General features: G+C 50.3%; 1 protein-coding gene across 1 annotated transcript in view; it reads right to left on the bottom strand.

The window, feature by feature from the left end:
- Positions 1-27,473, bottom strand: part of kidins220a (kinase D-interacting substrate 220a) — a 38,199-nt gene that overhangs the window by 4,545 nt on the left and 6,181 nt on the right. The window contains 22 exon segments of the mRNA XM_047047528.1: positions 183-215; positions 2,694-2,816; positions 3,246-3,472; positions 5,647-5,825; positions 17,506-17,668; positions 18,059-18,203; positions 20,469-20,557; positions 20,761-20,998; positions 21,902-22,042; positions 22,779-22,964; positions 23,094-23,194; positions 23,292-23,443; positions 23,602-23,767; positions 24,015-24,194; positions 24,439-24,603; positions 24,838-25,015; positions 25,237-25,335; positions 25,491-25,589; positions 25,977-26,075; positions 26,396-26,593; positions 26,946-27,044; positions 27,329-27,430. Coding sequence (XP_046903484.1) covers positions 183-215; positions 2,694-2,816; positions 3,246-3,472; positions 5,647-5,825; positions 17,506-17,668; positions 18,059-18,203; positions 20,469-20,557; positions 20,761-20,998; positions 21,902-22,042; positions 22,779-22,964; positions 23,094-23,194; positions 23,292-23,443; positions 23,602-23,767; positions 24,015-24,194; positions 24,439-24,603; positions 24,838-25,015; positions 25,237-25,335; positions 25,491-25,589; positions 25,977-26,075; positions 26,396-26,593; positions 26,946-27,044; positions 27,329-27,430 — 3,162 coding nt within the window.

Here is a 27,473-nt window from a genome sequence, read left to right as displayed (position 1 = left end):
GCCGTGCTGTGAAGCTTGTTGGGGGTACAATAGGCTTCTCATTAGTGAGCAGACGTGGTAATCTGTTTTCTAATGCATGCTGGGTAGCGGAGGCAAAGGATGGGTTAGTGCTGGTGGTTGAGTGACGCATGGGAAGAGGAAAGAGAAAGATGGATGGAAAACCCACAGAACTCCATGTGTACCTGCTTGGCTTTGTGAGGCAGCAACTTGAACTGCTTTAGGGGAAAGAGATAGATGGAGAAACAGAGACAGACAGACAGACATGAGCGGGACATTAGGTCACATGCTGAACTCATCATCCGAGCTCGAACAGGAGACATATTGACATCAGACCAGACCAGCCCAGAGCACACATAAGACATTTATCTGTACACAGCAGGGAAAAGCTCTTTTACAGCTGAACGACTTGAGGCTATTTGACGAAGAATTACGACAGAGGGAGATTGAGCTTCTCTGGAAACAGTGAGCGAGCATTCAGAAGATAATCTTTACAGAGAAAGAGAAAAGAGCAGAGCCGAGAGCATGATATTTGGAGAGGGAGAGCAACAGAAAGCAAAGAAATGGAGTTCAGACACCCCCCCCGACACACACACACGCACACAAACAGACACACACACACAGACTCCCCCCCCCCCCAAAAAAAAAAAAGCAGAAGTTTCCATTCTAAGAAAGCCTTTAAACGAGTCCTCCCCCCAGACTGCCTGTGTGATAAGGCTGTAATTACAGCTTGCTGCGGCGACAGAGTGGAGGGATGGGAAGGAGGAAACAGAGGCCAGGGAGGGAGGAAGCGTCTCAGGGAGGAGATAAGCCCTGCCTCATTGTGCCCTACCGCCACACACCCTCCCATGCTAATCCTCCCTGCCAGAGCAACACACACTCACACCATCGGCCAGCCAATTACACTGGGCCGCCCACTGCAAGCACACACACACACAGAGATACATACAGAGATACACACACACACACACACACACAGATACACACACACACACACACACACACACACAGATACACACACACAGACAGAAACAGACGTAACTATACCAACATACTGGGAGGGTGGGATTCAGACAGAGGAAGGGCGAGGAGATGGGAAGAGACGAGAGAGAGAGAGGAACAGAGTGGGAAAAAATGGAGTCAAAGATGGAGGGAAAATGGAAGAGGAGACGGAAGGAGGTAAGGAGAGATTGACAAAGCACATTGGGAGAGAAAACATTTTGCCTGAACACTTTGCCTCCCTTCCCAAGTCCTTATAACCAAGCAAGTAGTCTGAGAAGGAGGTGTGACAAAGGTCTGCAGTGAACCCAGACTCCCAGAGAGCTCGGTCTGTGGGTCTCTCTGCACGTGCTGGGGCTCTGGACAGGGAACCTTCTCTGCAACAGATACCCCTCACCACAGCACGCCATGTGAAAGGTCCTCAATGTCAAGTCCCTTCACACCGACCACAAGGAGCCCCTGTCAGACAGTGCACCTCTTTTCCAGTGTGTATCCAGTACTGATGACTGTGTTAATGACACCTGGGTTCACACTGGCTCTGCTGTTCTAAGGGTGTGTCTGGGCGTGGGCGTGGGGTGGAGGGGGAGAATGGGAGCAGTGGCACTCTGTGTGGCTGGTTCCCTCCCAGCATGCTGCCTCCACACAGGCCACAAGCTGGAGGCCGTGGCTGGGATGTGGGGCTTGGGGGGTTTACACATGCTACATTTCTGTTGTGTGTAAATGTTGAGATAGTGTTATGGTGAGGCGTTAGTAAATAGGGGAATTCATGCATAATCGGTTGTGACAGAAAGTCACGACAGCTGAGACGATAATCTTAAACTTCACAGCTGCCAGTCCAGCCAGTGTGTGGTTCAGTGTTAATTCACGGGGATGCCGGTCAGTCATTCAGCTCATACAACGGTTATCTGGGTTGCTGTGTGTTTTGTGGGTTAGTTGCGTTGTGCATAGAACTAATCACAGAGGAACAGAAGCAGCAAAACACACAGGACACTGCCGGGCCCGTTAGAAACTTCTAGATGGCCAGTCCACTTCAAGTCCAAGGCCGAGAGTTAGTGATCTACTGTGTGTGAGCTGGCAGGGTTACCATGTGGGGCTCTTGGGGGGAGGAGGGAGAGGGGGGGAGCTCCTCTCTGGCATCCTCTGGAATAACATCCTGACACAGGGCCCAGGGCCCGAACAACACAGAACGGGGCAGAGAACACAAGAGAAGGGGGCAGAGGCAGGGTGTGGGTTTGGCTGCTGGCTGCACATTGAGGGCTAGGCTAATCACAACTAGGGTTGACAGGAAGTGGACCACTGGGATGATAACACATGACTTCATCCCTTCTGGGGGAGGGGGGGGGGGGAGAGAGAAGGGGATAGTGCATGTCATTTAGAAGGTTTTCACCATGGCCTGTGACATTGTTAAGAGTCGGTATTATAATCTTACAGTGACCCTGAAAGGAGACGGACACAGTTCACAAGACTGTCAATCCTTAACTGTTCACGTGGCTCATTCGAGGAGGAACAAAGAAAAACAACAATGTCGAAAGTACAGACCTGCTTAATTAAAGCCATACAAACAAACACAAAGTTGAAAGAAAAAGACCAGATGTAAAGTGTACATGTGACTGTATTGACTACTACAGCTACCATCTAGAGTATCACTACACATGACCATGAACACTTGTTTGGCTGATTGACACGTCTGTACTTACAAGTCCACCGCTGGCTTCCCTGGGCTGGCCGGGTTTAATGAAGGGGCGGGAGGAGGGGGCATGGAGGAGGGAGGGGCCGGCGCACTGCCTTGGCAGGTGATAGACATGGTGGGGGAAGTATGGCTATGGGGAACACAGCCAGGACAACACAACACAACCAGGGAGAGGGTTAACAACCACAACAACAACACCGCCACTACATGCCATGGAGGTTGTATGAGAGAGCTCGCACACACAGAGAATCATTCACAGTGAACCATCAATGAGCCATCACTCGATGGGGAAGAACGTGAGGTAGGTTCGTTAGTTTTTCTACGTAAGGACACTGGACCCTAGTCCACGGTGAAGCATAATGAAGTCTAGTGTCTCACAAGGGAGCATTGTAATGTTAACCGTCATTGGGGAACATTCTAGAAGGCGTTGTTGTTTCCAAAAGCCACCCGGTGCTTAGAGGAGTCTTACATTATGACTAGGACACAGTGAGCTACGTTCAGGAGCAAGCGGGGAACTATCTGAGGCGGGGTGCTGCTGAAGCCCTGCGGAGCGCCTCACCCGGTTGTAGAAGGGGTGCTGGGGTCCGGTCATGCCACTGAAATAGCTGCTGTGTGGCTGGGGGGGCATCACCCCTGGAGGGGGCATGGAGCCCACAAAGGAGCCGGTGGGGGAGCAGGCCGACGAGTGCTGGCCGTAGATGGAGGGGGCGCGGGGCGGGGCCTCCTGCAGGGGCATCGTGGGATAGGTCACTCCAATGTGCATCTGCTCCCTGGCAGCGCGGACGTCTGGAGGGAGGGAGAGAAGGAAACGAGAGGGGAGAAAGAGATGGAGAGAATGAGATGGAGGGGGAAGAATGAGGGACAAAGAGAGGGGGAGAGGGAGAAAGAAGGAGGGCGAAAGAAGGGAAGTGAGTGAAAGAGAGAGAATGAGAGAGAAAGAGAAGAGAATGAAAAATAGTATTTCATGTGAGACGCCGATGTTGATCAGAACTTGGCCAGAACTATAAAGCCCCTCAGATCCTCCTACTCCAATCTGATTTAGAAGAACAACTCATCTGATCACTCTGCTGAGGGGCTTTAAATCACACAACAGACAAGCTTGCACTGAACTGAGATTTGAAGGAGGACTACAGGGAGTTAAGTGGAAAAGAACAACGCCAGCATTGTTGTTAGCAGCAGAATTAAACAAGACCATTTTTTGGTAGCCGTCCAGGAATGATTCTACTCTGAAAACTACTCAGCTGGATAGACATAGAAATGAGAGTAAGCCCATCTCCTAAACGTTTAGTCATAATTGTTTTCTTCCGTCTCCCTGTTGAATGGAGCCCGGCTGAGTGGCAGAGCCAGCAGGACAGACTGGATCTGTGTGGCCCGTTAGGAACAGGCACCAGAATGTCTCAGTCAGAAGTGTGTGTGTTGAATGACGTGCCGAGTGAGACCCAATCCTGCCGTGAACACAATGAGGGCTTTATGACTGACTCAGGCTCAGGGGCGGGTATCACTGACTGGGCCTGCCCACTGGCTGGGCACTGGGCTGGATGACTAGGCAACCACGCTGCTCACCTTCTGCTGAGCTCACAGACCTGCACACACACACACACACACAGACCTGCATACACACACACACAGACCTGCACACACACACACAGACCTGCACACACACACACAGACCTGCACACACACACACACACAGACCTGCACACACACACACACACACACAGACCTGCACACACACACACACACAGACCCGCACACACAGACCCGCACACATGCAGACCTGCACACACACACACACAGACCTGCACACATGCAGACCCGCACACACATACGCAGACCTGCACACGAGCACATGCAGATAAAAATACCTTCCTGCAACCAGATATGCTAACGGTCAAAAACAAGCTAGTATGGAGTAATGCCACGCACACTCATAAATACAGTCTAGCTCCTCTATATTTACGTCTGGTCAGAGGCCTTGGTGAGTTGTATTTTCTGTGGTCAGCATGACTAAGGCCTGGACTGGTGAACAGACGGCATGTGTATGTGTGTGTGTCTGTGGATCTGGAAGTGTGTTCTCTGTGGGGGACAATAACAGCATGGTACTGCAATCACGCTTCAAGTCACTCACAGTTCTTTTTGACACATGTGACATCCCCGCTTTGGCCCATAAAAATATGGTGGTTGTTATGTCACACATACACACGCGCACGCACACACACACGCACTGTACTACAAGTTTGAAACTATGAGGATAGTGTTTGATACTTGGAAGAGGATTTGGGAAGCGTTAAACAGTGACATGCAGTTGAATAGTCATGTCATCACTTCTGTGTGACTGTGAGAGGACTGTGATGTTTTTACGGACGGATGTGGCCTTTGAGGTAAAAAGAAGAACTGGATGACAGTTGAGATGGTAAGTGATAAAGTGTGCGCGCGCGTGTACATATGTTTGTGAGTTTACGTCCACGGGTCTGCATCGTATTCAACGTCTATGTATCTGTGTTGTAGTCGTGTGTGTTGGTGTCCGGATGTGTGTGGTTGCATGGTATGCAGTGACTGTGCCTATGTTGTGGTGGAGAGTCTAAGCATGTACGAGGGGCGTATGCGTGGGGCGCGCGGAGCGGCGCGTGGAGCGCGGGGGGCGTGTGGAGCGCGGGGGGGCGTGTGGAGCGTGGAGGGGGGGGCGCGTGGAGCGGGGGGGGCGTGTGGAGCGCTAGGGGGCGTGTGGAGCGCGAGGGGGCGTGTGGAGCGCGAGGGGGCGTGTGGAGCGCGAGGGGGGCGTGTGGAGCGCGAGGGGGCGTGTGGAGCGCGAGGGGGCGTGTGGAGCGCGAGGGGGCGTGTGGAGCGCGAGGGGGCGTGGGGAGCGCGAGGGGGCGTGTGGAGCGCGAGGGGGCGTGTGGAGCGCGAGGGGGCGTGTGGAGCGCGAGGGGGCGTGTGGAGCGTGAGGGGGCGTGCCCCACCTGCGATGATCTCCCTGAGCTTGGGGTCCAGGTTGACGGTGCAGGGCAGGAACATCTCCACGTCGCGGGCCGTCAGGACGGGTGTCCGGGAGGACAGGAAGACCTCGAAACTCCGGATGTCTCCGTCGATCTCCAGCAGGGGCTCCACGTCCTTGGTGGTAGGGATGTTCTTGGAGATCCTGCGGGTCACAGAGGAGGAAACGGCAGAGGGGCTGTTTAGATGGCAGAGATTACCTGAAGTGTAAAGGTCAGTTCCAAGGAGAGGAGGCGACGCGGGGAGAGGAGACAGAAAGCAGAGGGGAGAGATAACTCGATTAAAAGAGGGAGATAAGCAGAGTGCCTTATCTTCCCTCTGCAGCAGAGGAAACATGAAAAGATGACAATCAGGAATGAGAGCGAGAATGTGTGTGTTTGTGCGTGTGTGTGTGTGTGTGGGGGAGTGCAAGCTAATTTGTCCATCTTCAAAACGGAAGCTCAAAAGAGACAGCTGCTTTTAGTTGACAAGGTTTGTGTTTGCGCACTCTGCATAAACATCCGGGCTTGAAAATGGTTTTGACAAACACAGTTTTCACTTCTAAAAGGTACATTAACAGCATTCACACATTACACTGTGACAACTCCACTGTGTACATATTCAACAGATCTTCATGCACGAGAGCCCAAAAAAGGGCCTACTATGTTTCCTCATAGTTTCCCTCTTTAACATGCTGCTTCTGATGAGCGGCTCCGATGAGAGGGCGTTGCAAAACCCTATCATCCACATCTAAATGACGTTCGCTCGGAAATATGAAAGGAAGCAAACAGGAACAACACGTCGCACTAATCTGTAGATGCGACCGTGATAATCCTCTAATTCAGACATGAGCATATGAAGCAGTCCGATTTAGGGTTTAGGACATTCATCACTAGGGTGGGCCGGTCTTATCTGATGAAGGAGGGGACCTCTCCAGAATGCAGACATTTGGGGCTTATCGCCTCTCGCTCTTTACATCTCTCAGCCAGCTCCAGCTCTTGCTCTCTGCGTTTCTGTCTCTTTCCCCCCCCCTCGCTCCTCTGCCCACTGCCTGTCCTTCCCTCCCTAAACTGAGGGCAAGCTGGAGGTCTGCTCCCTTTCCTGATCGGTTTAAGAGGGGACTTGAGACCAACACAGCACCACACTAGCCCAGGCTGCAGTATGATACCAGTGATCTTGGATCAAACTTGAGAGCTCGGTCTATTAGGTCAGTGTGTGCTACCATGCTCACCTAACTAGGACAGGGTGTGCTGCCATATTAGTGAGGTACCTAGCTAGACCAGGGGGAACGACCTAATGAGCTGGTGTGCTACCATGCTACTAAAGTAATGGACTATCGTGCTAGTGAGCTACCTAGCAAGGCCGGGGTGAGCTCAGCACCCAGATCTAGGGATCAGCGTGCCGCTGGGCTAATCAGATTTATACCGACCAAATGGCCTCAATTTAGAAGAGAGTTTGACACAATGACCCTCAGATTCCTTAATGGCCAGCTGAGGTAGATCTGCAGGGTAAACAAAATGCAGCAAAGACCTTCGACTCTGAGGGCATCACACATGCACCCACACAGTACACAGTGTTCCAAGTGAAAATATACCCTTATCTGCTCTTATAACCAGGCACTTATCTGTCAGAATCTGTTTCCTAGGGAAGCTCATGTGCTGACACTGAGAATCGAGAGAGGAGAGAAGAAGAGGAGATGACAGGAGAGGAGGAAAGGAGAGGAGAAGAAGAGGAGACAGAAGGAGAGGACAAAGCCTCCTAGTGTGCTGCAGCACAACCATCTATCAGAGGGTCAGCCAGGGCTGCTGGGAAATACCGCCATGTTGACTGTTAACTGACCTCTCACATGAGGAGCATTACACACACACACGCTAGCCCAACACCTGGCCAGTGAGGATGGGGATTTCCATGGACGAAGGGCTGGCTGTGAGGGAGTGAGGCTGACGTTGTGTTTCCCACGCGCTGCAGCAGGCTTGTGATGCGCCGGAGCTCCAGCTGTGTGCTTGTTTATTTGCGTGTGTACGGAAACAGACCAATAAGAGACAGGCCCAGTTCACGCACGAGCCAGAGCGCGCAAACGCAACAACAATCTATCCGGGAATTTCCTCTGTTGGCTATCTACAGAATCTAGACTCTTCATATGGAAAACTCGTACAGCCATAACTCAAACGGCTGTCTTGATGGGTCCCAAAAACAATTCCATAACACTGGCCATTAATAACACAATCTGATCTAATCAAAATCTCAAGAAACAGATCATGTCAGGTTTTATTTAATCAAAACATCACAACACTCCAGGATTCCTTTGCACAAACAAAGTCTGGATTTATGATTAAATCATTTAATTGTATGACTCAATTAAATGACCGAGTTTGTGCTGTCCTGTCACTTTGAATGATGTGTATGACCTTTCACTACCAAAATGCCATAACTAATTCACCGGAAAGGGACAAATGATCCAACTGTTCAAAAAGGAGGCTGGTCGAAGACGTTTTCAGGAAAAACACTTCAAAAACTATAGTTTATGATGATATATGCCTGTGTCAGAATCATATAGAATATACACACACGCAAAGATTGATGAAGCCTCTGATGTCTCATTCTGGTGGGTTACATAGTATAATAATGGTAAGCATGTAAGATTGACTTCTAATATCCCAGCTACCATTTAACCTGGGCTGGCCAAACCTTTGTGTACGTGATGATCCATCTACTCCCCCTGGTATGCAAACACACAGTCACATTAGCGCTTTCCAAAGACAACTGGAGCGCAGAGTGGAGTTAGCATAGGCATCTATCAATGTGGCACCCGGACGCCGTGAGTCCATTCCTAACATTCACGTCAGCACGGCCGGTCAGAAACATCTGCAGGCTCCGTCAGATGGTCGCCCGAGGCCTGACTGGTCCAGATCCAGAATGCAGGACATCCCCTACGTCTTTATTACCGGCTTTGTTCTCAGAAACAGACACAAGGCTGGAGGTCACTCCAATCCCATCCATTTAAATGATGCTAATCAAGAGCCCAAGCCCATCAATTGGTGTGGTGTAACAAAGTGCTCCCTGTGAATGACTTCTCTTGCCAATGGCGCTCAGCCACTTCAAATGACAGCTTTTTGGGGTCAATTGATGAGAAGAGGCTGGTAATTGTCACCAACAGCCTCCTCATAGTGAAGGAGATAAAAGTGAACAATGAACAAAGTGAACAACCAACAGCCATCCTTCTCCTCAGATGGGTTTCCCAGGACTGCCTGGCCGATCCTACCATTTAAGGAAGCTGGTGTGCTACTCCGTTTAAAAGGCAGAAGGGCAGTGGTCTCTTCTCATACAATAGTCCCCATTGATGAAGCTGGTCTCTGCTAGCTGGCTAGCGGCAGAGAAGATAATGATACTGCCACAGTGTGTGTGTGTAAGGCTGCTGGGTTAGCTAAGTGCTCAGGAGGTTTCTGGACTTCTCCATATGCTAATGACTTGCAAAGCTGGCTGGGTTCAGGCCTTTCTTCTCCTCCAACACTTACTCCCACACACTGCAGCTGACAGGAAGAAGGAGAATGTATCCCCCTTTTTTCACTCTTTTCATTTTCAATCCCTCTCTCTTTCTCTCTCTGTCCCTCTCTCTGGCTGAATGCGCTACTTGAATTTGCTTACAGCCACCCTCTGTGCAGCCGAGCGCCTTGTGTATTTGTCCAGGCTTGCTTCACAACAAGGCACTGCTGACCATGTCCATAAACGGCCTGGAGAGGGCTGCCCAGCTAAATGCCAACACATTTGTTTTCAGAGTCTCATAAAGAGAACCAATGTTCCTCAGTGCGAAGAACAACAGAACGTCACAGTTCGGGACCAGCTCCGGCACATTCCGTGGGTGAACCCAGCTGGGGCGCTCTCAGGGCCAATGCCAGGCTGGCTGACGTGCAGACAGTCAGTCAGGCAAGCAGGCGGGTAGGCACTCGAGGCAGGCAGGCAGGCAAGCAGGTACTCGAGGCAGGCAAGCAACCAGAGAAGGAGGCTGAGAAGCAGGGAGGGAGAGCAGGCCAACATCGGGCCTCCGTCTGGCTGGCATGGACCCCAAGCGTCAACACTCCAAAGTGAGAGGGTTATTGTAGAGGGAGGGGAAGCTGCCAAACACTCAGCAACCCAAAGGCGGCCCGAGGAAATATGGTTCCACTTTAGACTCCCGACGCCATGTTCTAGTCTGCTAAAAACCAATGCCGTTCTTGGAGCGAATGCTTCCAGTTACACTCTGGTCTCGTCTTCTCTGTGCCATGCCAGCGCACATTAAAACAAACTCTGCTTCCTGTATACAACCATGGCCGGGCTGAGGCCAGTAATTGTCATTCCTAGGTAATAAACTGGACTTTAGCATTGCAAGGGGACCACAGACCAATGCTGAGTAATGGGAACCATATCGTGCTGCTATAAAGTAAAGCCGACGGCCTCAGAGTGGCCTCTCTGAAACACGGCTTGTACATTTCTCTAAAATGATGATCAAACTCATGTGTAAACAACCCCCGGCCGCCCAGAGTCCAAAAGCCTCAGCTGAACTACACTCAGAGAAGCTCAATCCTTGGAGCTATGCTGAGGAGTGGGGCTGGATACTTATGGATGGAGAGACAGGTCTGACTGAGGTCGGGATGAAGAGAGGTGTCGGTCGTAGTCGATGTGGGGTTGGAAGATTCATGGATAAGAAGCTGCCTGAGGAGTCCCTCTACTGCTGAACTAAGAGAGAGGTTCAGTCACCCATGGAGTCCTCCCAGGTCAGTACAGGGTGTTATTTAGTAGCATACAGAGAGGATGAGACTTGTAATCCTGCCCTGAAACTCATAGAGGGGGTATAGAACACACACTGTAGAAGGAGAGAGCGAGGGAGAGAAGGAGAGAAGGAGGAAGAGAGAGAAAGAAAGAAAGAAAGAAAGAAAGAGAGAAGGAGGAAGAGAAAAATACAAATATGGAGAGCATTCTGTTTCACTTCAGTTTCTCCTTCCTGCCTACAATGAGAAGGGGAGTGACCTATTGTAGGGTGATAAAGTTCCTGAGAACTACTTTCAGAATTTAGAATGTGTCATTCAAGAAGTCTTGTTTAATCTGATAGGAAAAAAACCTCTCCATAATCACCTTTAGAATTAAAAGCTGCTTCTAAGGAGCTGTGCAGCGAGAAAGGAAAGGACGACTTCTCCTTGACGCCTCAGAGATAATTCCTTTGTCCTGGCTGTCGAGGGCTTTTCCACAGGAGAGCTCTGCTTTCAGCCAGCTTGGCATTTTCATTTGTAACCTCTCACTTTCCACACGTGCACCCCTTTTAATCTCTCCCATCGCTCCCTCCATCCTTTCCCCATGTGCTGACTTGACCCCAGTTGACCTTCATGGGCCCTGGATGGCACATCAAAGTCAGTGTGGGGACCAGTGTGGCCTGGGTCCCGTGACCGGGTTACCAGACTCTCTGTCCACTTAAAGGTCACTGCTGACCCCTGCAGCCTTACCATGCTATTTATACCCTCTTTACCCACACACCCACACGCCTCCCAGTCAAAGCATGAAGGGAAAATAGAAAGACATCACTGATATGCCTTTAGGCGCATCCAGTGGCAGCTTTCTGTGTCTGACTCTGTACATTGCCCTCTCTCTCTCTCTCCATCTCGGGGTCTCCCTCCATTTCCCCCAGTATTTCTCACCCAGACTTGCATACACCAATTTTTCTCTCTACAGGAACAAAGTAGTCTGCTTCTCCTGTTTCAAAGTATTTAACCTAATCCCTAAACTTCAGCTTATTAAAAAATGAAAGGGCTTAAGGATTTGGTAACAAGGAATGCTACATAACGTTCTTTTTTCCCCCCCATCACATGCTTGACCACAAAGGCACACACACACACGGGCGTACACGTGGGATGAAACTGGGTTTGGTGGACAGTGCGTGTCCATGTTGCTGGAGTAGCTGTGGAGCTTGCGTGGTGGATGGGGTCCCCTGGGACTCCAGTCTTAGATCATGTCCCACACCTGAGGAGGGACCTGAGGCACGTTAGGCTTAACGAAACACACACACACACACACTTACCAAACACACACGCAACTTCAGGCCCTAGTCGTCTTACTCAGCTACAGTTAACAGATTGGCAGAGCCAGGACAGCCCAAGACCGCTACCTTTGGACAAACATGACCATATGAAAGGCACCAGGGTGGAGGAGGGAGGTGTGTCTATGTGTGTTGGTGTACGGGTGTGCTCATGAGCACCACCTGGACAGACTACCACCAAACTCCAAGATGCAACACCCGAGGCACATGACAACATGTGGACACTCCAGACAATGAACTACACAATCTGTCAACATTCATCCCACCCTTCTCTCTTCTTCTTGCTCTCTATGGCACTTTCTCTCCTTCTCATTTGCCCTCTTCTCTCCAATCCTAACCCCATTATTCCTATCTGCAGGTCAGACCGTTTGTCACGGAGTATGTTGACTCAATAGAGCCCCCAATCACAGAGAGAGAGAGAGAGGAGGAGAAGAGGTGAAAGAGTGAGATAGTCTTCACTGTGGGGAAAATAGAAGGCTTTTCAGCAGCTTTATCATTTAGAGAGCTTTAGGGCCTCCTGGTAAATAACGACAGCAGCTATTGAATTACAAGTTGTCTTGTTCCTCCCAGCGAGCTGGCTCCTGGAGGATTTAGCCGAGGGACAATGGCCCTCCTCTGAGGAGGAGAGGCGACGAGAAACGGCACCACTGTTAACCGCCACTCATCGAGATCGTACAGACAAGTCTCGTTCGTACGTGACGGAAATACAGATAAACTACAGAGGCTACAGAGAGAGAGAGAGAGAGAGAGAGAGAGAGAGAGAGAGAGAGAGAGAGAGAGAGAGAGAGAGAGAGAGAGAGAGAGAGAGAGAGAGAGAGAGAAAGTTGTTTAAGACTTCATTGCAGGGTGAAAAAGTTCAGAAGTATTCTAGGGATAAAAGAGATCTTTTCTTTCGAGGCAAAGCATTTCAGAGCTTATTAGGATTTTACATAAAGGGAATCACCCACATGCGCTTCAGAAAACGCTTCTGTTTCAACGCGTAATTGAGACCAAATTACAATAATTGTACCAATTAAAGTAATCCAGAATGAACAGTGTGTCATCTTAATGTTTCAGTACTTGGGAAAAGAGTCTACCTAATTAGACCAAATTGCCTTGCACGTATTCATTTCAAGTGTCATTAGTTAAAAGTTTTGAGGTGGCCGTGGAAGGGCTTGTAAAGCTGAAGAGAGAGCGAGACAGAGAGAGAGACAGAGAGAGAGACGAACACTGAAAGAAAGGAGAAAAGCTGATTGTTCTCTGGATGAATGCAGGAGGGACACCGAGAGAAAGCAAGGGCCCGAATAGACAAGTTATTTCATCCCTCACTAGACACTCCAGTGACAGCACACTGATAAACATTCATGGTTCCATTTCTGAAGCCAGAGTTAGTACAGTGAAATGAGTACAGTACTCATGTAGCTGTTACAATGCAAGATATGACTTCAATCAAATCAAACTTGAAATTCCAGTAATATTAACGTCAATGTTTTGTGAATATCTGGACATTAACACTAGCCAATTGGGAAAGCCATGACTGTGCTGTCAAGCTAAAGGCCCAAACATTTTGCAGACCCATTTGGATGGAATGAGACAGTCGTGACCGGTGATCTACAGCCAGCCCACTACAACCATATGGTTAGAGCTTAGAATAAGTAGCTAGAGAGGAAAATAATTTCTCAGGTTCTACCAAGCCTTCTGCTTCTTCAGAGGAGTGTGTGTGTGTGTGTGTGTCTCACATCTCAGGGTCTGATAAATTACACTGATACCTAGAGGAGCAGGGGGTGACATATGCTCCTGTGCCGGAGTGAGAGCTTGAGGTGTGTGTCAGGTGTTGGTGTGTGTGTGTGTGAGAGAGAGGTGTTTGGAAGTGTGTAAAGTATGTTTGTTTGAGCAGTGTGTGTGTGTGTGTGTGTAAGGAGCGAGGTTCAGGTACCGCGCCAGGCACACACGCGTACCACAGAGGGGCATCTTGGCACAGACAGGGCACCAGATGTCAGAACCAGACCAGAACTTTCTCTGCGAACCAACAACACTTTTCACGCTGAAAATCTCGGATCTGAGCTCCAGAAATAGACTCCCCCGAGGCCCTGACAGGACTCATCCTGCCCCGAACATCCTGACCAGCACCTGACCGCCAGCCAGCCTGAGATCTCTGCTCCTCTTTTCTCTGTCATCTCCAAAGCAGGCTGTGTTAGCGCCCCTGGTAGCAGGGACAAGGTGGAGGGTGCGAAGACGCTGAGCGCTGACGACGTGAAGTGAATCCTGAAGTCAAATCTGGTTTTATAACAGCATCCATACAAAAGTACAGTATCTACACTTCTAAAATATAATATTTAGTGAAGCATAAATGTACTTGTATACAAACCACGGGGGTAGGGAGGCTTTGACCTTTTGTCACTGCGTCACACAACTCTGGACTCTTAAATTCAATTGACCCAAGATAGAAACGACAATTCCCACCACCGTGTTGAGCGGGGCTCTACACCTGACAGCTAGAAATGCAGAGCTCTCCGTAACACTCGTCATCTGTTTGGCTTTCAATTTGTCTAAGTGTGTTAGGCAGCCCGCTTGTCTGGCTCCGTGCTCGAGGTGTCATTTGTTAGTTTTCCCTGAGGTGCAAGTGAGACAAACAAGTTAGCCGTGCTGTGTGCGTGTGTGTGTGAGAGAGTATACACTATATATAGTGAACATGTGTGTGATTTGGACCAAAATCCCGCACAGGACATAGTCATCTTTGTTTGACCAAAAAAAAACCTCACCCATTAGACCATCTTGGCAACACCGTCGGACTGTTAATGGCAAAATGGCTGATATTATTAGCAGATTATACACATTCTGTATCAGATTAGACGGAGGGCCTATTTTGGCAGGGGTATAATCTGTACAATTCTCGCTGTGCTCTGAGAATGACACTTCCAATATTTCACACACGCAAGCTGCTGCCACACAAGTTGCTATAAACAGCTTTTGACTGCCTGTCGGTGTGAGATAGAGTTTGTATTGATTTCGTTTTCTGCTTGGTACTTGTGCAAAGCGGGGCTACACTCAAGTCTTGTGGTGGGGATGGATGGTCTTTTCTCTCCCGTCGAAACAAATGCAGCGACGTCACCGGCTGGGCCCCGTCTTTGGCTGCTGTCTGATGTGGTGGGAGAGAAAGAACGAGAGAACGAGAGAGCGAGAGAGGAAGAGCGAGAGCGATTGGTCCCTGTGACTGAGATATGGGTCGACAGTTGACCTATAAGGGGCTGACTCACCCATCCACACACTTCATCAGTAATATATTCCCTTCTTAGTGCTGGTGGCGGTGGGAGGAGAGAGGCAGGACACTGGTGTACACATAAATGAACATCACACCCCCCAGCCCGTTTCTCGTGTGTCGCACTGGCAACAACACGTCCCACTATAAGGCTCTGGTACAGCACAGAACACGCTACGGGGAGCTGGCCTCGCACGCAAGGGCAAACTTAGAAGTCGAGATGGGGTTATTCGATTAGGCCTTTGACAACTACCTAAATGACCATGGTCTGACAGGCATTAGAACAAGAAGCCTGGTGCACAACTGGATCAGAGAGGGGGATCTGGAATGAATGGGAAGGAGGGGTGGGGGTGCAAAGGGGAATGGGAGGTCAGGTGGAGTTACATGCTGCCCGCAAGCAGACCGTTTGGAGGGGAGAAGCCCCTACGTCCTGCAGCAGGCACGCACCATCAGGGCCTGGGGTCGAGGGAGGCGGGAGGAGGTGTCTGTCCGACGCAAGGAGACCCATGCAGTGTGAGTCACACAGCCAGCTATGAAAAGAGGCTGATGGGACCACGTGACAGAACCCCAGCTAGGGGAGGAAAGAACAGCAACAAGAAAGAGAGGGGGTTGGGGGGGGAAGGGGAGAGAGAAGGGTGGGGAGAGATAGTCGAGGGGACGGATACAAAGAGGTAGACAAAGAAAAGATGGAGACCTGGAGGAAGATGCAGACACAGAAACAGAGAAGAGAGAGACGCCTCAGTGTTATCAGGGAGATGAGTCCTCCAGATAAACACCTCTCAGCACTGCGTCTACATTCATCTGCAGCTTCCTGTCTTCACCTAACTATAGATACACCAGAACACACACACACACACACAATAACACTAGTGGGTGGTGGTTAAGTCGGCAAGGACAATGCCACTATGCCTATATTTGACCAGAGACTAAGCCAAACAGGATCCACTGTTTTACTATGGCTGCTGAGCCGATGAGTGGGATGTTTCTGACTATATCAAGTCCCTAGTATCTACCATCATTCATTACAGCATTCATAAAAGGCTGAATGTTCAAAGAAAAAAACAAAACAACAAACACATTTCTGTCTGCATCCAGCCAACAGCAGCCCTGCAGCAGGCTAGGATCTGCTAAGTGTCTTAGCCAGGCCAAGTACTGCTGTGTGGTAGGGCTAGCTCAGGCACTGCTGTGTGGTAGGGCTAGGCTAGGCACTGCTGTGTGGTAGGGCTAGGCTAGGCACTGCTGTGTGGTAGGGCTAGGCTGGGCACTGCTGTGTGGTAGGGCTGGGCACTGCTGTGTGGTAGGGCTAGGCTAGGCACTGCTGTGTGGTAGGGCTAGGCTGGGCACTGCTGTGTGGTAGGGCTGGGCACTGCTGTGTGGTAGGGCTGGGCACTGCTGTGTGGTAGGGCTGGGCACTGCTGTGTGGTAGGGCTGGGCACTGCTGTGTGGTAGGGCTGGGCACTGCTGTGTGGTAGGGCTGGGCACTGCTGTGTGGTAGGGCTAGGCTGGGCACTGCTGTGTGGTAGGGCTAGGCTGGGCACTGCTGTGTGGTAGGGCTGGGCACTGCTGTGTGGTAGGGCTGGGCACTGCTGTGTGGTAGGGCTGGGCACTGCTGTGTGGTAGGGCTGGGCACTGCTGTGTGGTAGGGCTGGGCACTGCTGTGTGGTAGGGCTGGGCACTGCTGTGTGGTAGGGCTGGGCACTGCTGTGTGGTAGGGCTGGGCTGGGCACTGCTGTGTGGTAGGGCTGGGCACTGCTGTGTGGTAGGGCTAGGCTGGGCACTGCTGTGTGGTAGGGCTGGGCTGGGCACTGCTGTGTGGTAGGGCTGGGCACTGCTGTGTGGTAGGGCTGGGTGACACTGAGTCCTACTGACACATCCATGCCCCAGGAAGGCCAGGCTCTTGTGGACTGTAGCAGGGGCCAACCTTTAAAGGCCAGCTTTAGATGAACAGCAGCTTCAATCCTAATGACTCAGATTTAGGCTCTCCTCCTCCACCCTTCCTCATCTCATCTTCCTTTCCCTCTCACCTCCTCCTTCTTTACTTCCTCTCCTCTTGCTTTAGGCCTGAACCTGGTCTGAAGAATCTAAGCACCACTCATTGTTACTTCCTCATATCGTTTAAATTTTAAAACGGTCTCTGACCCATTTATCATGGATAACACTAAATAATTGAATGCACGAGAATAACTTAAGATACGCTACTTTTCATTTAAATCCCCTACACAACATGATCAAGTACAGAACTCTGCCGGTATTGTTGCTCAGTGGTTTAGAGAGATGGTTCAGTATTCCTCGTCGTAAGAACGTGTAAATGAAGATTGCCTACTGCCATCTAGTGGTCAAAATCATATGTATAGAATATGCTGTAGTGTTCTCTTATCGACTCTTTTTGTCTCATGCCCTCTAGAGCAACTCCCTTTAATAGCTGTGGCTGCCTATTTATTCGCCATCTTGATCTACACCAGTCAATTCATGCAGTGAGAGAGTGTGTTTTGTACACGTCGTTTGCTGACGATACGCGAGAGTCTTCGGCCTGAGTTTGCTGACCTCTCGTAGATGGTCTTGAGGGTGATTTGGTCAGAGATGCCGTCTGTTTCCTCCAGGAACAGGATGAGCCAGGATGTCCTGTACGGCCACTCCTCTGTCAGGTTGATCCACGACGCCAGGCGGTCCCAGTTAAAGATGATCTGATTGGCTCTCAGCAGGCGACCTGGAATCACAGCCAGTAGCAAACACTGATGCACCGTTGATCTAGCGATAGAAATCTGCACTTTGGAACTTAAGCTTCCCTAGTTCACATTGTACTTTACCTTTAAGTCTATTGCTAAGGGCTTGAGAGGAGACCTGCATATAATGTAGCTCCAAAGAAGTATCGTGGCCTTTGAGTAATACAAAGCATTTTTCTTTGGATGAAAACATTTGCTGTCGCATTTAGTTATTTGGCCGTTTATTTGGAGGAGTATTTGGTGTATTTGGATTACTATTTGGAACAATACTGGAAGCAGTGTTTCGAGGAGTCTCTGAAAAGTACTTGAAGGTGTATTGAAGGAGTATTTGACAATAAAAAGGTCCAAGTCTTGATGTATGTTGCGCAGTGTACCTGTGACAGAGACGATGTTGAGAAGCCTCCTCATGGTTTGGGGGCTGATGTCACTGAACCAGTCCTCCGTCACCAGCAGCTTGGTCAGGTCAAACGACATCTGTCTGGTCACCGTCCTCTGCATCTGACGACGACGATACGTGTCCTGCATGTAGGCACACACACACACATGCGTTCATGTCACCAGGACAGAGTTAGAGGTCAGGGTTACACCTAATGGTTCTTCTCAGTTTGAATGTTCTGAGATCCGGCATTCATCACAACACCAGTATTTGTGTATAATAGCTTTGGCCTCATCCCCCCCCCCTGTGATCTGCATTCCGGTTGACCCTGACTGAGTTAGTGACCATGACATCATTGCTGCCTGCTGGGGGCTCCAGCATGTGACAAGTCTTCTGAAACGGAAATGTTGTCTCACATTAGAACAAACTCATCCCCCCCCCCTCCTCCTGCTCCTCTCATCCCGTCTGCCACCCTTCCTCCTCCCCTTCCTTCACCCATCTCATCCCTCCCTCCTTCCCTCCCTCGCCAGCACGCCGGCAGGGGGTTACCACAGCCAATTACCACGTGGAAGCACACGCTAATGTGCAGGAAATGACCATATTTGGACATAAGGACACACTTGTAACCATTGTGGATGACAATGAACCCCCTGTCTGCAAGGCCCCACAGCCATCAGCACACTATAGGTTGTGGACAATCAAAATGATCCGACAGAATGAAAGGCCCTGTTGTGTACCAGCGGACACGCTGACAGTTTATTCATCCTTGGTTAGTACTCATCATTCGACGACAACAGCTGTGATTGCAAAAGGGTATTCCCATAGGAATTATCCATAGCAAAATGTTGCTGATAAATGAATAAATGATAAATCTATTTATCAGCAACATAAATCTATTTCTTTCATTGCTCATTTATTCATGTGACATAAAAAGGTTTATTATAACTGTAAACTTCCAAAAGCCTGGAATTTTGCTCTGCTAGTAAGAGCTCTAATTGATACAGTTTAGGTGTCACATTCTACTGGGCTACAGTAGACTAATCTCCAGTCAGGTTACCCAGGCTCCAGTGTGTGTAGACTGTGAGCTGTCTGGAATCCAGGGCTGGCAGGTACACTCATGGTACAATGGGAGAGGGCTCCCTGAGTCACGGGAGGCTTTAGGCTGTCTTGGAAGCTGTAAAGCCTGCCTTGTGACCTACCTCTCTGCCCAGCCAGGATGGCCCTCGGGGCCCCCACCAGCACCGCCAGCTGGACTGGCCCTGAGTCAACTCCCCTACTCCGGGCTCTGACTGGGCTCTGCATTATATGGTCTCATCTGGGGATGGATCTGGTTGTCCATATTGTGCTGTTTGAAGTCAACATGCACAGCATCGGAAGTGCTGACGCAGTTCAAGTGCTAACGCAATTAGACTTCTCACGAGTTCACATCAGGCTAGAGAGGAGCGCCCAGACTGTTTACAGCTTCCCTCCTCCTCTCTCCTCCATCCATCCCATACCATTGAGTAAAGATAGACTCTGGTGCGGCAATCAACGACTCTACAATTAAAGGATGCTTCCCTCCTCCGCTGTTAAGCAGTGCTCATAAAGAGGCTCCGCTGAGGCGTCCTGCGAACGCCGGGGAAACAAAGCCCTTGCTCCACAACGCAGCCACACAGGCCACGACAACAGACCAGAAACGAGGGGATCTAAAAAGAAGGCCGATAAATCAGGAGCTCCCAATAAACAAACACGGCAACAAACAGGCTAGCTGGGCGTCGCGGGGGGAAGATAGCGAGCCACTTAGCCTCCTGCCGGCAGACCTGGTGCCAGTGTTTTGTCACAGGGACCACCGCTGCTCCGCCCTGTCATTAGGCAGTGGCATCGCAGCAGGAAGGATAAACACATATTACATCAATTATCCAGGCTCCTCTGGGACATTCTCTCTCTCTCTCTCTCTCTCTCCCTCTCTCTCTCTCCCTCCCTCTCTCTCGATCTCTCTCCCTCCCTCTCTCTCTCTCTCCCTCTCTCTCCCTCCCTCCCCCTCTCTCAGTCTCCCTCTCCCTCTTTGTTACTCCCTCCTCCGGCTCTCTAACCCTAACCACACTTACCACCGCAGTGCCGGGGGGGAACTAGGGCTGGTGTTCGTAGTACATTGTGTCATCCATTATGTGTCGAACTTATTACATGAGGCCTGTTCTGTGTCACCGTGGGAAAATCGAATCTGTGTTTCGCTGAAACTAGATTGGGAACTTCTGAATTATAGAGCTGGGCATTTATTTTAACCATCCGTCACTGTTGGGTGAGCTGGGTGTAACATGCAGGGAGAATCAAAGAGTAATAGGGGGAACATTGGGAAAAGCCAGGGAGGGGTAAGATGGAGACAAGGGATAAGAAGGAGAGGATGAAAGCCTAGTTAGAAGGGATCTTACCCTACGGTTGAGGGCATTCTTGCTGCCAAACTTGGCCTGATCTCCCAGGCTGTTCTGGGACAGCTTCCTGTCAAAGTCCTCGTTCCAGCCTGGACAGAGAGCAAAAAGGAAATGACACACAAGAGATGAAGGTCTTTTTACACATTGTCTAGTTTGCTTTCTTTAATGAATCACTGTAACTACTATAGGCTGTACCTATCCCAATATGTCTATTTGTGAGTATCTGTGTGTGTGAATGTGTGTGTGAATATGTGTGTGCACGTGTGTATGTGTTTGTGTGTTCCTGTCGTACCCTCTGCTCCGGCCAGGTCTCCGTTGGTGGAGGCAGCCAGACACAGCTTCTTGGCAGTGCTGAGGCCCCTGCTGTTCAGGAACACAGGCAGGTGGACGATGTTCCTCATGTAGTCGTGGCCGTTGATGTTGGAGTCACGCAACACGCTGTTCAGGTTCTGGTTGATGGCCTTGATGATGATGTGGGGGTCGCTGGCAAAGATGGAGATGAAGGGCCCCTTGGAGAACAGCACCCTCACCTGGTGGCGGAGGGGAACAGCAGGTTGGTTTGGTACAGGGGTGAATTAGGACAAAATGCCTCCAAGTCAAGAAAACTTGAGTAAATTTGTTGTATGATTGGGGCTGCCTGTATTCATTGGCTGGTCAAGGGACCAAAGACTGATTTGAGTTCCTTGATCATTTCATTAATTAACTCTATTATTTGTTAATGTCAAACAATTGTGTAATAAATGAAGAAAAATATGCATTGACGAATAGTGTGCCAAGAGTCCCAAATAACTTGACAGCTGCTTAACAGACCCGGTGTTTCCAAACGACATGACTACACTAGTGCACACACTGGGGGTTTTCCACATCTGTGAATCCAGATCTAGAGGGAGAAATGAGGAAGACTGCAGAGGGCTGAAGGGCAGTGTGAGTTATCCAACAGGGGACTCTTTCTTAGGTGGAGGGAGGGAGGGTGGGGGGAGGGAGGGGGGAGGGTGGGGGCTCATCTTGTGGAGAAAGAAGATTGCATTAACACACACATCAGGCAGCCAAACACAGGGGGATTACCCCCTTAAAATGACATTTGGACGAAAGGAAATTCTATTTCCCCAAGCTGGGGTAGAAGAATCTTAGTGAGGAGTCGTAAGAGGCAGCAGGCAGGGACAGGAGGGCTACTGTGTGGACTGTCTTGGAGAGAAGTCCCTTTGAGAGGCGAGTCCTACTTTCCCCCCTCCCTCAGCCACTGTAAAATCACCAGATGGGCACTTGACCATTTAAGTTTGAATATTGAGTAAATGAAAGATGCCTTGTGTGTTTTGATAAGTGATAACGGCTAAATTGGCCATTTCCCCAGTCCCCATGGAAGCGTACATGTTTTGTGTTCTGTTGTGGCATCTTATGCATGTGCAGACACACACACATCCACACACACACACCGTGTCAAGCATCTGCAGAACTTTGTCCTGTTCGCAGGCATCCAGTCCATCAATGATGACCGCCATGCGTGTTTGGTTCTGGGTGAAGCCGTCGATGGTCTTGGCCATCTTGGACATCAGCTCCACCTCATGCTTCAACACCTGGAACAGGAACACCCCATGTCAGTCCATCTAAACATATCAATACAGATTGATTGTTGTATCTATCACATGAAGAGCGCTGTAGAGGGTGAGGTGACAACAGTTCATACTATTTCAGATAAATGTCTGTGCACAGTGGGATTTCTTGTCCTTGTCATGTGGTGTGGTGTGCTGTGCTGCGCTGTGGTGCGCTGTGGTGCGCTGTGGTGTGCTGTGCTGTGCTGTGGTGTGGTGTGCTGTGCTGCGCTGTGGTGCGCTGTGGTGCGCTGTGGTGTGCTGTGGTGTGCTGTGCTGCGCTGTGGTGTGCTGTGGTGTGCTGTGCTGTGGTGTGCTGTGGTGTGCTGTGGTGTGCTGTGGTGTGCTGTGGTGTGCTGTGGTGTGCTGCGCTGTGGTGCGCTGTGGTGTGCTGTGGTGTGCTGTGGTGTGCTGTGGTGTGCTGCGCTGTGGTGCGCTGTGGTGCGCTGTGCTGTGGTGTGCTGTGGTGTGGTGTGGTGTGCTGTGGTGTGCTGTGGTGTGCTGTGGTGTGCTGTGGTGTGCTGTGCTGTGGTGTGGTGTGGTGTGGTGTGGTGTGGTGTGGTGTGGTGTGCTGTGGTGTGCTGTGGTGTGGTGTGCTGTGCTGTGCTGTGGTGTGCTGTGGTGTGCTGTGCTGTGCTGTGGTGTGCTGTGCTGTGGTGTGCTGTGGTGTGCTGTGGTGTGCTGTGGTGTGCACGTAGACGTGAGATGGCGAGGTGTCTACCTTCATGAAGCCCTCGCTCTTCAGCTTGTGCATGTTGTTGGCGGCGCTGTGCAGCCTCTTCCTCTGGGAGTTGAGCACCGAGTCAGCAACCTGCCACCAGGTGCGGAGGTTCAGCACCAGCGCCAGCCCCACCACGCTCGCCATGGCGATGAGCACGGCATTCACCGTCAGGTTGGCACCGTCCACCTGTGAATTTATATTAAAACAATTGAAATATCATGATATATACACACACACAAATGATTGTATTCAAAAAAGACATGGGGATAATGTATTGAGATGGTGGGTATGGCAGAGTGTATCAAATGGTCGTACTTTGAAGATGGCGAGGAGGGCCATGCCTGTGATGAGACAGCCCAGGGTGACCACGAAGAGCACGAAGGACGGAACGCAGCAGGTCTTCTTCCACTTCTTACCTGAAGAGAGAAGAGGGAGGGAGATAAGTTAGGTGGGCTGGGGGGGAAGGTAAAATAGGCTTTACATGAACACTGTGTGAGGAAAGGATAACAGTACCTTGGTTCTCATCGTTCTTGAAGACTCTGAAGAGCCTGGTGGCCATGAAGCCAAACTCCCTCTCACAGGCATCTGAGAGGGTGGCCACCATCTCTGCCATGGACGTCTCCCCTCCCACACTGGACAGACGGTTGTAGTCTGTGAACAGGAATCTGACACACACACCACCCACACCATTAGAGACAAACAGAGAAAGAACAAACTATCCCACATTGTGTAAGGCAGTGTTTCTCAGGCCGTTCTTGTTCTTTTCTGGTGTACCTGTGTGTGTTTGTGTGTTTCTCTAGTGTGAGTGTGTCCTGTATCCTACCTGACAGGCAGGGCGCGGGTGGTCTGCTCCGGCAGCTCGGGGGCGTTGACAAACATGAGCTTGAGCAGCAGCTCCAGGTATCCCACTTGGCGAGCCAGCCGGGTGCTCAGCACCCAGGCCCAGTTCCAGCTCTCGCCCTCCCGCCGGCCCCCGAAGTACACCAGCACTGGAGACACACACACACACAGGGAGAGAGGCTTCCAATAAGCGCCAACAACAACTAACAATGACACACGTGACAGAACTAAAAGGGAGCTATCGCACCCTGCGGTGTCACCTTGAATGTAAGCACACCCCGGTTGAGGTCTGAGGGGCTGTGTTACTCTCAGGAAAACCAAGGTGTTGTTGTAAACAGTCACTCTAGCTGTGTTGAGTGGACAGGTGTCTGAGCGAAGGAGCGGCCGGTTTCTCACCAAAGAAGATGTAGATCAGGGCCAGGAGGCTGAGGGAGACGGCGATGGTCAGCTTGGGGTCGACGGTGAAGCCGAGGACCAGGGCCACACTACCGCACAGGAGCATGGTGAGGAACACCACCAGCCAGGAGAACTGGAACAGTGGCTCCACCTGCTGGCCCGCAAACGTCTTCATCTCATCTGGAGGAGGAGGAGGGTGAGGGTGGGAGAGGAAGAGGAGGGGAGAGGAGGAAAATAGAGGAATATGGAGGATGGGGAAAAGGAGGGAACAAAGAGACAATTTAAAAAAAAACCTGACCTTTCAAAATTGACGTTTTTCTCCTTTTCTACAAAACAGAGGAAAGACTGGGTACACGGTTTTAGCAGTCAGCAGGGATGCCAAAGGTGGATCTATACACAAAGCCAGTCAGCACGACTCTCTCACCCTCCAGCTTCTTGAGCAGGAAGGACTTGCCGCTGCCCCACTGGGCGTACAGGCCCACGCAGATGGGAGGCTGCATGGTGGGCTCACTCAAGATGTCCGCCAGGGCGCTGCTGTACAGGTCATACCCCAGCATGTCCCCATCAGACTCAGAAGGAGACAGGTGCTCTGGGAGAAGGGAGGGATGCAGACAGAAGGGGAGGGGGTGGACAGAAGGGGTGGAAAGAAAGACAAAAAGCAAGAAAGAGTGGTGGTGGATGGATATGGAAAGACAGAAGACAGGGAGAAAGAGAGAGAGAGAGATTTCATAGATCAGTTGTGAGGCCACAGACTCGCAGGCTGAAGTGGATAGTGGAAATGGCAACACTTGGTGGTCTGATGCATTAAAGAGTCATGTCTCACTGGCTCCAAAGATCTGGGTGAGGATGCTCTTCTGGTGGGTGCAGTCGATGTTGTAGGGCGTCTCCCCGGCCTTGTTGGGCCGGTACAGCAGACGGCCATCTTTAGGGTTACGCAGGAGGAGCTCAGCTAGCTTGCGGCTCCGCCCCCGGATGGCGATGTGGAGGGCCGTATCTCCTTTCTGAAGTGGAGGAGGCGGAAGAGGCGCGGGAAGAGGAGTTGGAGGAGGATTGGAGGAGGGGGAAGATTCATTCATTTTGAATTAGAAATGTTACAATAACATGGTAGTTCATGTAACCTTACAGTCAAATGTTGCCATAACCGTTTCTTAATGTCATTCATTTATACTAATGTTATCCATGTTGGTCATTTTCAGATGAAGGTGATGGTTCTCCACAATACCTTGTCCACAGCGGATACCTTGGCCCCTTTGTCCAGGAGCAGCTCCACAATCTCAATGTTCCTCATCTTGGTGGCTTTGATCAGAGGGGTCTCTGCATCCTGAAAACAGAACCAGCATTCGGGATCAGACTTCCAAGTACTGAAGCAGGTAAAGCAGAGATTCTTTATTTTATCTTTTACAATTCAAACCCTCCACATTGGAGATTGATGGCAGGTGTTTGGAGTGGACAGCTCCAAGCTGCTGGGTTCCTCACCTTGGTGCAGCTCTCAGTATCGGGGTTACACAGCAGGATGTCTCTCACCATGGTGGCGTTGCCCTTCTCCACCGCCCAGTAGAGGGCAGTCTTACCATCCTACAAGACAGAGTGTAATGTCATGCGTTTGTTTAGGAGACACTTTTATCTAAAGCAACGTACAGGGGGAAATTTGAACCAGCATCCTCTTGATCTGCACTAAAATGCTCTACCCCTACCCATCCCCAGTCAAAACATGCATAGCAATCACTGGCAATAGATACAAATGATAAACTATATATAATTGTGATTTCATATTTACTTTCATTTAATTATTAATATTATCCAACTAAAGAGCCAGTGTTTGGCCGGCATGCAGTGTTTGTTCTCAATACCGGTACGGCTCAAGACTGTGGTTTCATGTTTGGAGGATATTTGTGCACCATCTGATCTGCAGCTATCCGATGTGGAGAAACAGACACAGGGTAAGCTGAGATGGACCACTACCTGTCCTCTGACGTCAATATCGGCGTATTTGTTGAGCAGGGCTCTGACGATCTCCACATGGCCTCCTCTCACGGCTCCGATCAGCACAGTTTCTCCACTCTGGGAAAACAACACACACCATTAGCACACACAACACACACACACACCATTAGCACACACAACACACACACACACACAACACACACACACACAACACAGGGGAGAATACTGTGTCTACGCAAAATCTTCTTCGAATATATATATTTTCTTTATCTAACACTAACAAACCCTTGACCCTGCTGAGAACTCCTTTAAATTGGGGTTTTCCCCCCCCCAGACCCAGTAACATGTTTCGGACCAATTCAAAGGCCAAGGCTAGCCCAATGAGAGCCACTGTTTAGATCAAAAACAGTCTTGACTGCCTGGGTAGCAGTGCTTACCCTGTCTGGGATGTTGACGTAGGTGCCTGCGTCCAGCAGGTCCTGCACGATCTCCGTGTAGCCCTCTTTAGCAGCGATCATCAGGGCTGTGTTGCCGTCCTTGTCGGTCATGTTGACGTTGGGGTTCCTCTTCAGAAGCTCCTTCACCACCTCAGTGAAGCCCCCCTTCACCGCCACAATCAGAGCCGTCATCGAGTTCTGAAAGGATTACCAGACTTGCTGACTTGGGGAGAAAGGATGTTCACCCAGTGCTATTGACTGACAACCGTGGCCTTTTTGTTTTATATGACAGTGCAGGTCAACAATGTGTCAACAATAAAGCTGGCAGACAACTCCTGCATTTGTTATAGTGTAGATAGTTTTGTTTGTGAAGTCACTTAGGATGACAGGATGAATATCCCAGGTCATGTATGAGAGAATGATGTCGCAGGTCACGTATGAGAGGATGATGTGGCAGGTCATGTATGAGAGGATGATGTCCCAGGTCACGTATGAGAGGATGATGTCCCAGGTCATGTATGAGAGGATGATGTCACAGGTCAGCACTGACCGCTCCCTCCTGGTCCACATCTGCGCCGTTCATCAGCAGGTGCATCACACTGTCATAGTGACCCTTCCTAGCGGCCCAGATCAGAGGAGTGGTGCCGTACTGAGGGGGGGGGGGAGAAGAATGGACAGAGATGGAGGGAGAAAGGAAAGGAAGGGAGGGAATAAAGGGAGAGAGAGGAGGAGGGAAGAGAGACACAGGGACTTAATCATTCCATTGAATAAACACTAGTCAGGTGCTATGGTATCTTATTTTTGTCTTTAGATTTAGGAAACACCAACTATAAATTTAGGAAAACACCTACTTATCCTTACATTTAGGAACCACCTACTAATCCTTACATTTAGGAACCACCTACTTGAATTCAGGAAACACCTACTACCTACTTTGTCAGAGCAGTTGACCTTGGCGCCGTACCGCAGCAGGAGGTGGACGATGTCCGCGTGGCCTCGTCCTGCAGCCCAGATGATGGGGTAGACACTGTACTGCTGGGGCACAGGGCGCTGGTCAACACACGGCCCCAGGGAAAGC

Source organism: Hypomesus transpacificus, chromosome 3 (assembly GCF_021917145.1).
Source record: "Hypomesus transpacificus isolate Combined female chromosome 3, fHypTra1, whole genome shotgun sequence".
NCBI lineage: Eukaryota > Metazoa > Chordata > Actinopteri > Osmeriformes > Osmeridae > Hypomesus > Hypomesus transpacificus.
Note: the sequence above shows the minus strand (reverse complement) of the source record. Positions and strands in the feature narration are given on the sequence as shown.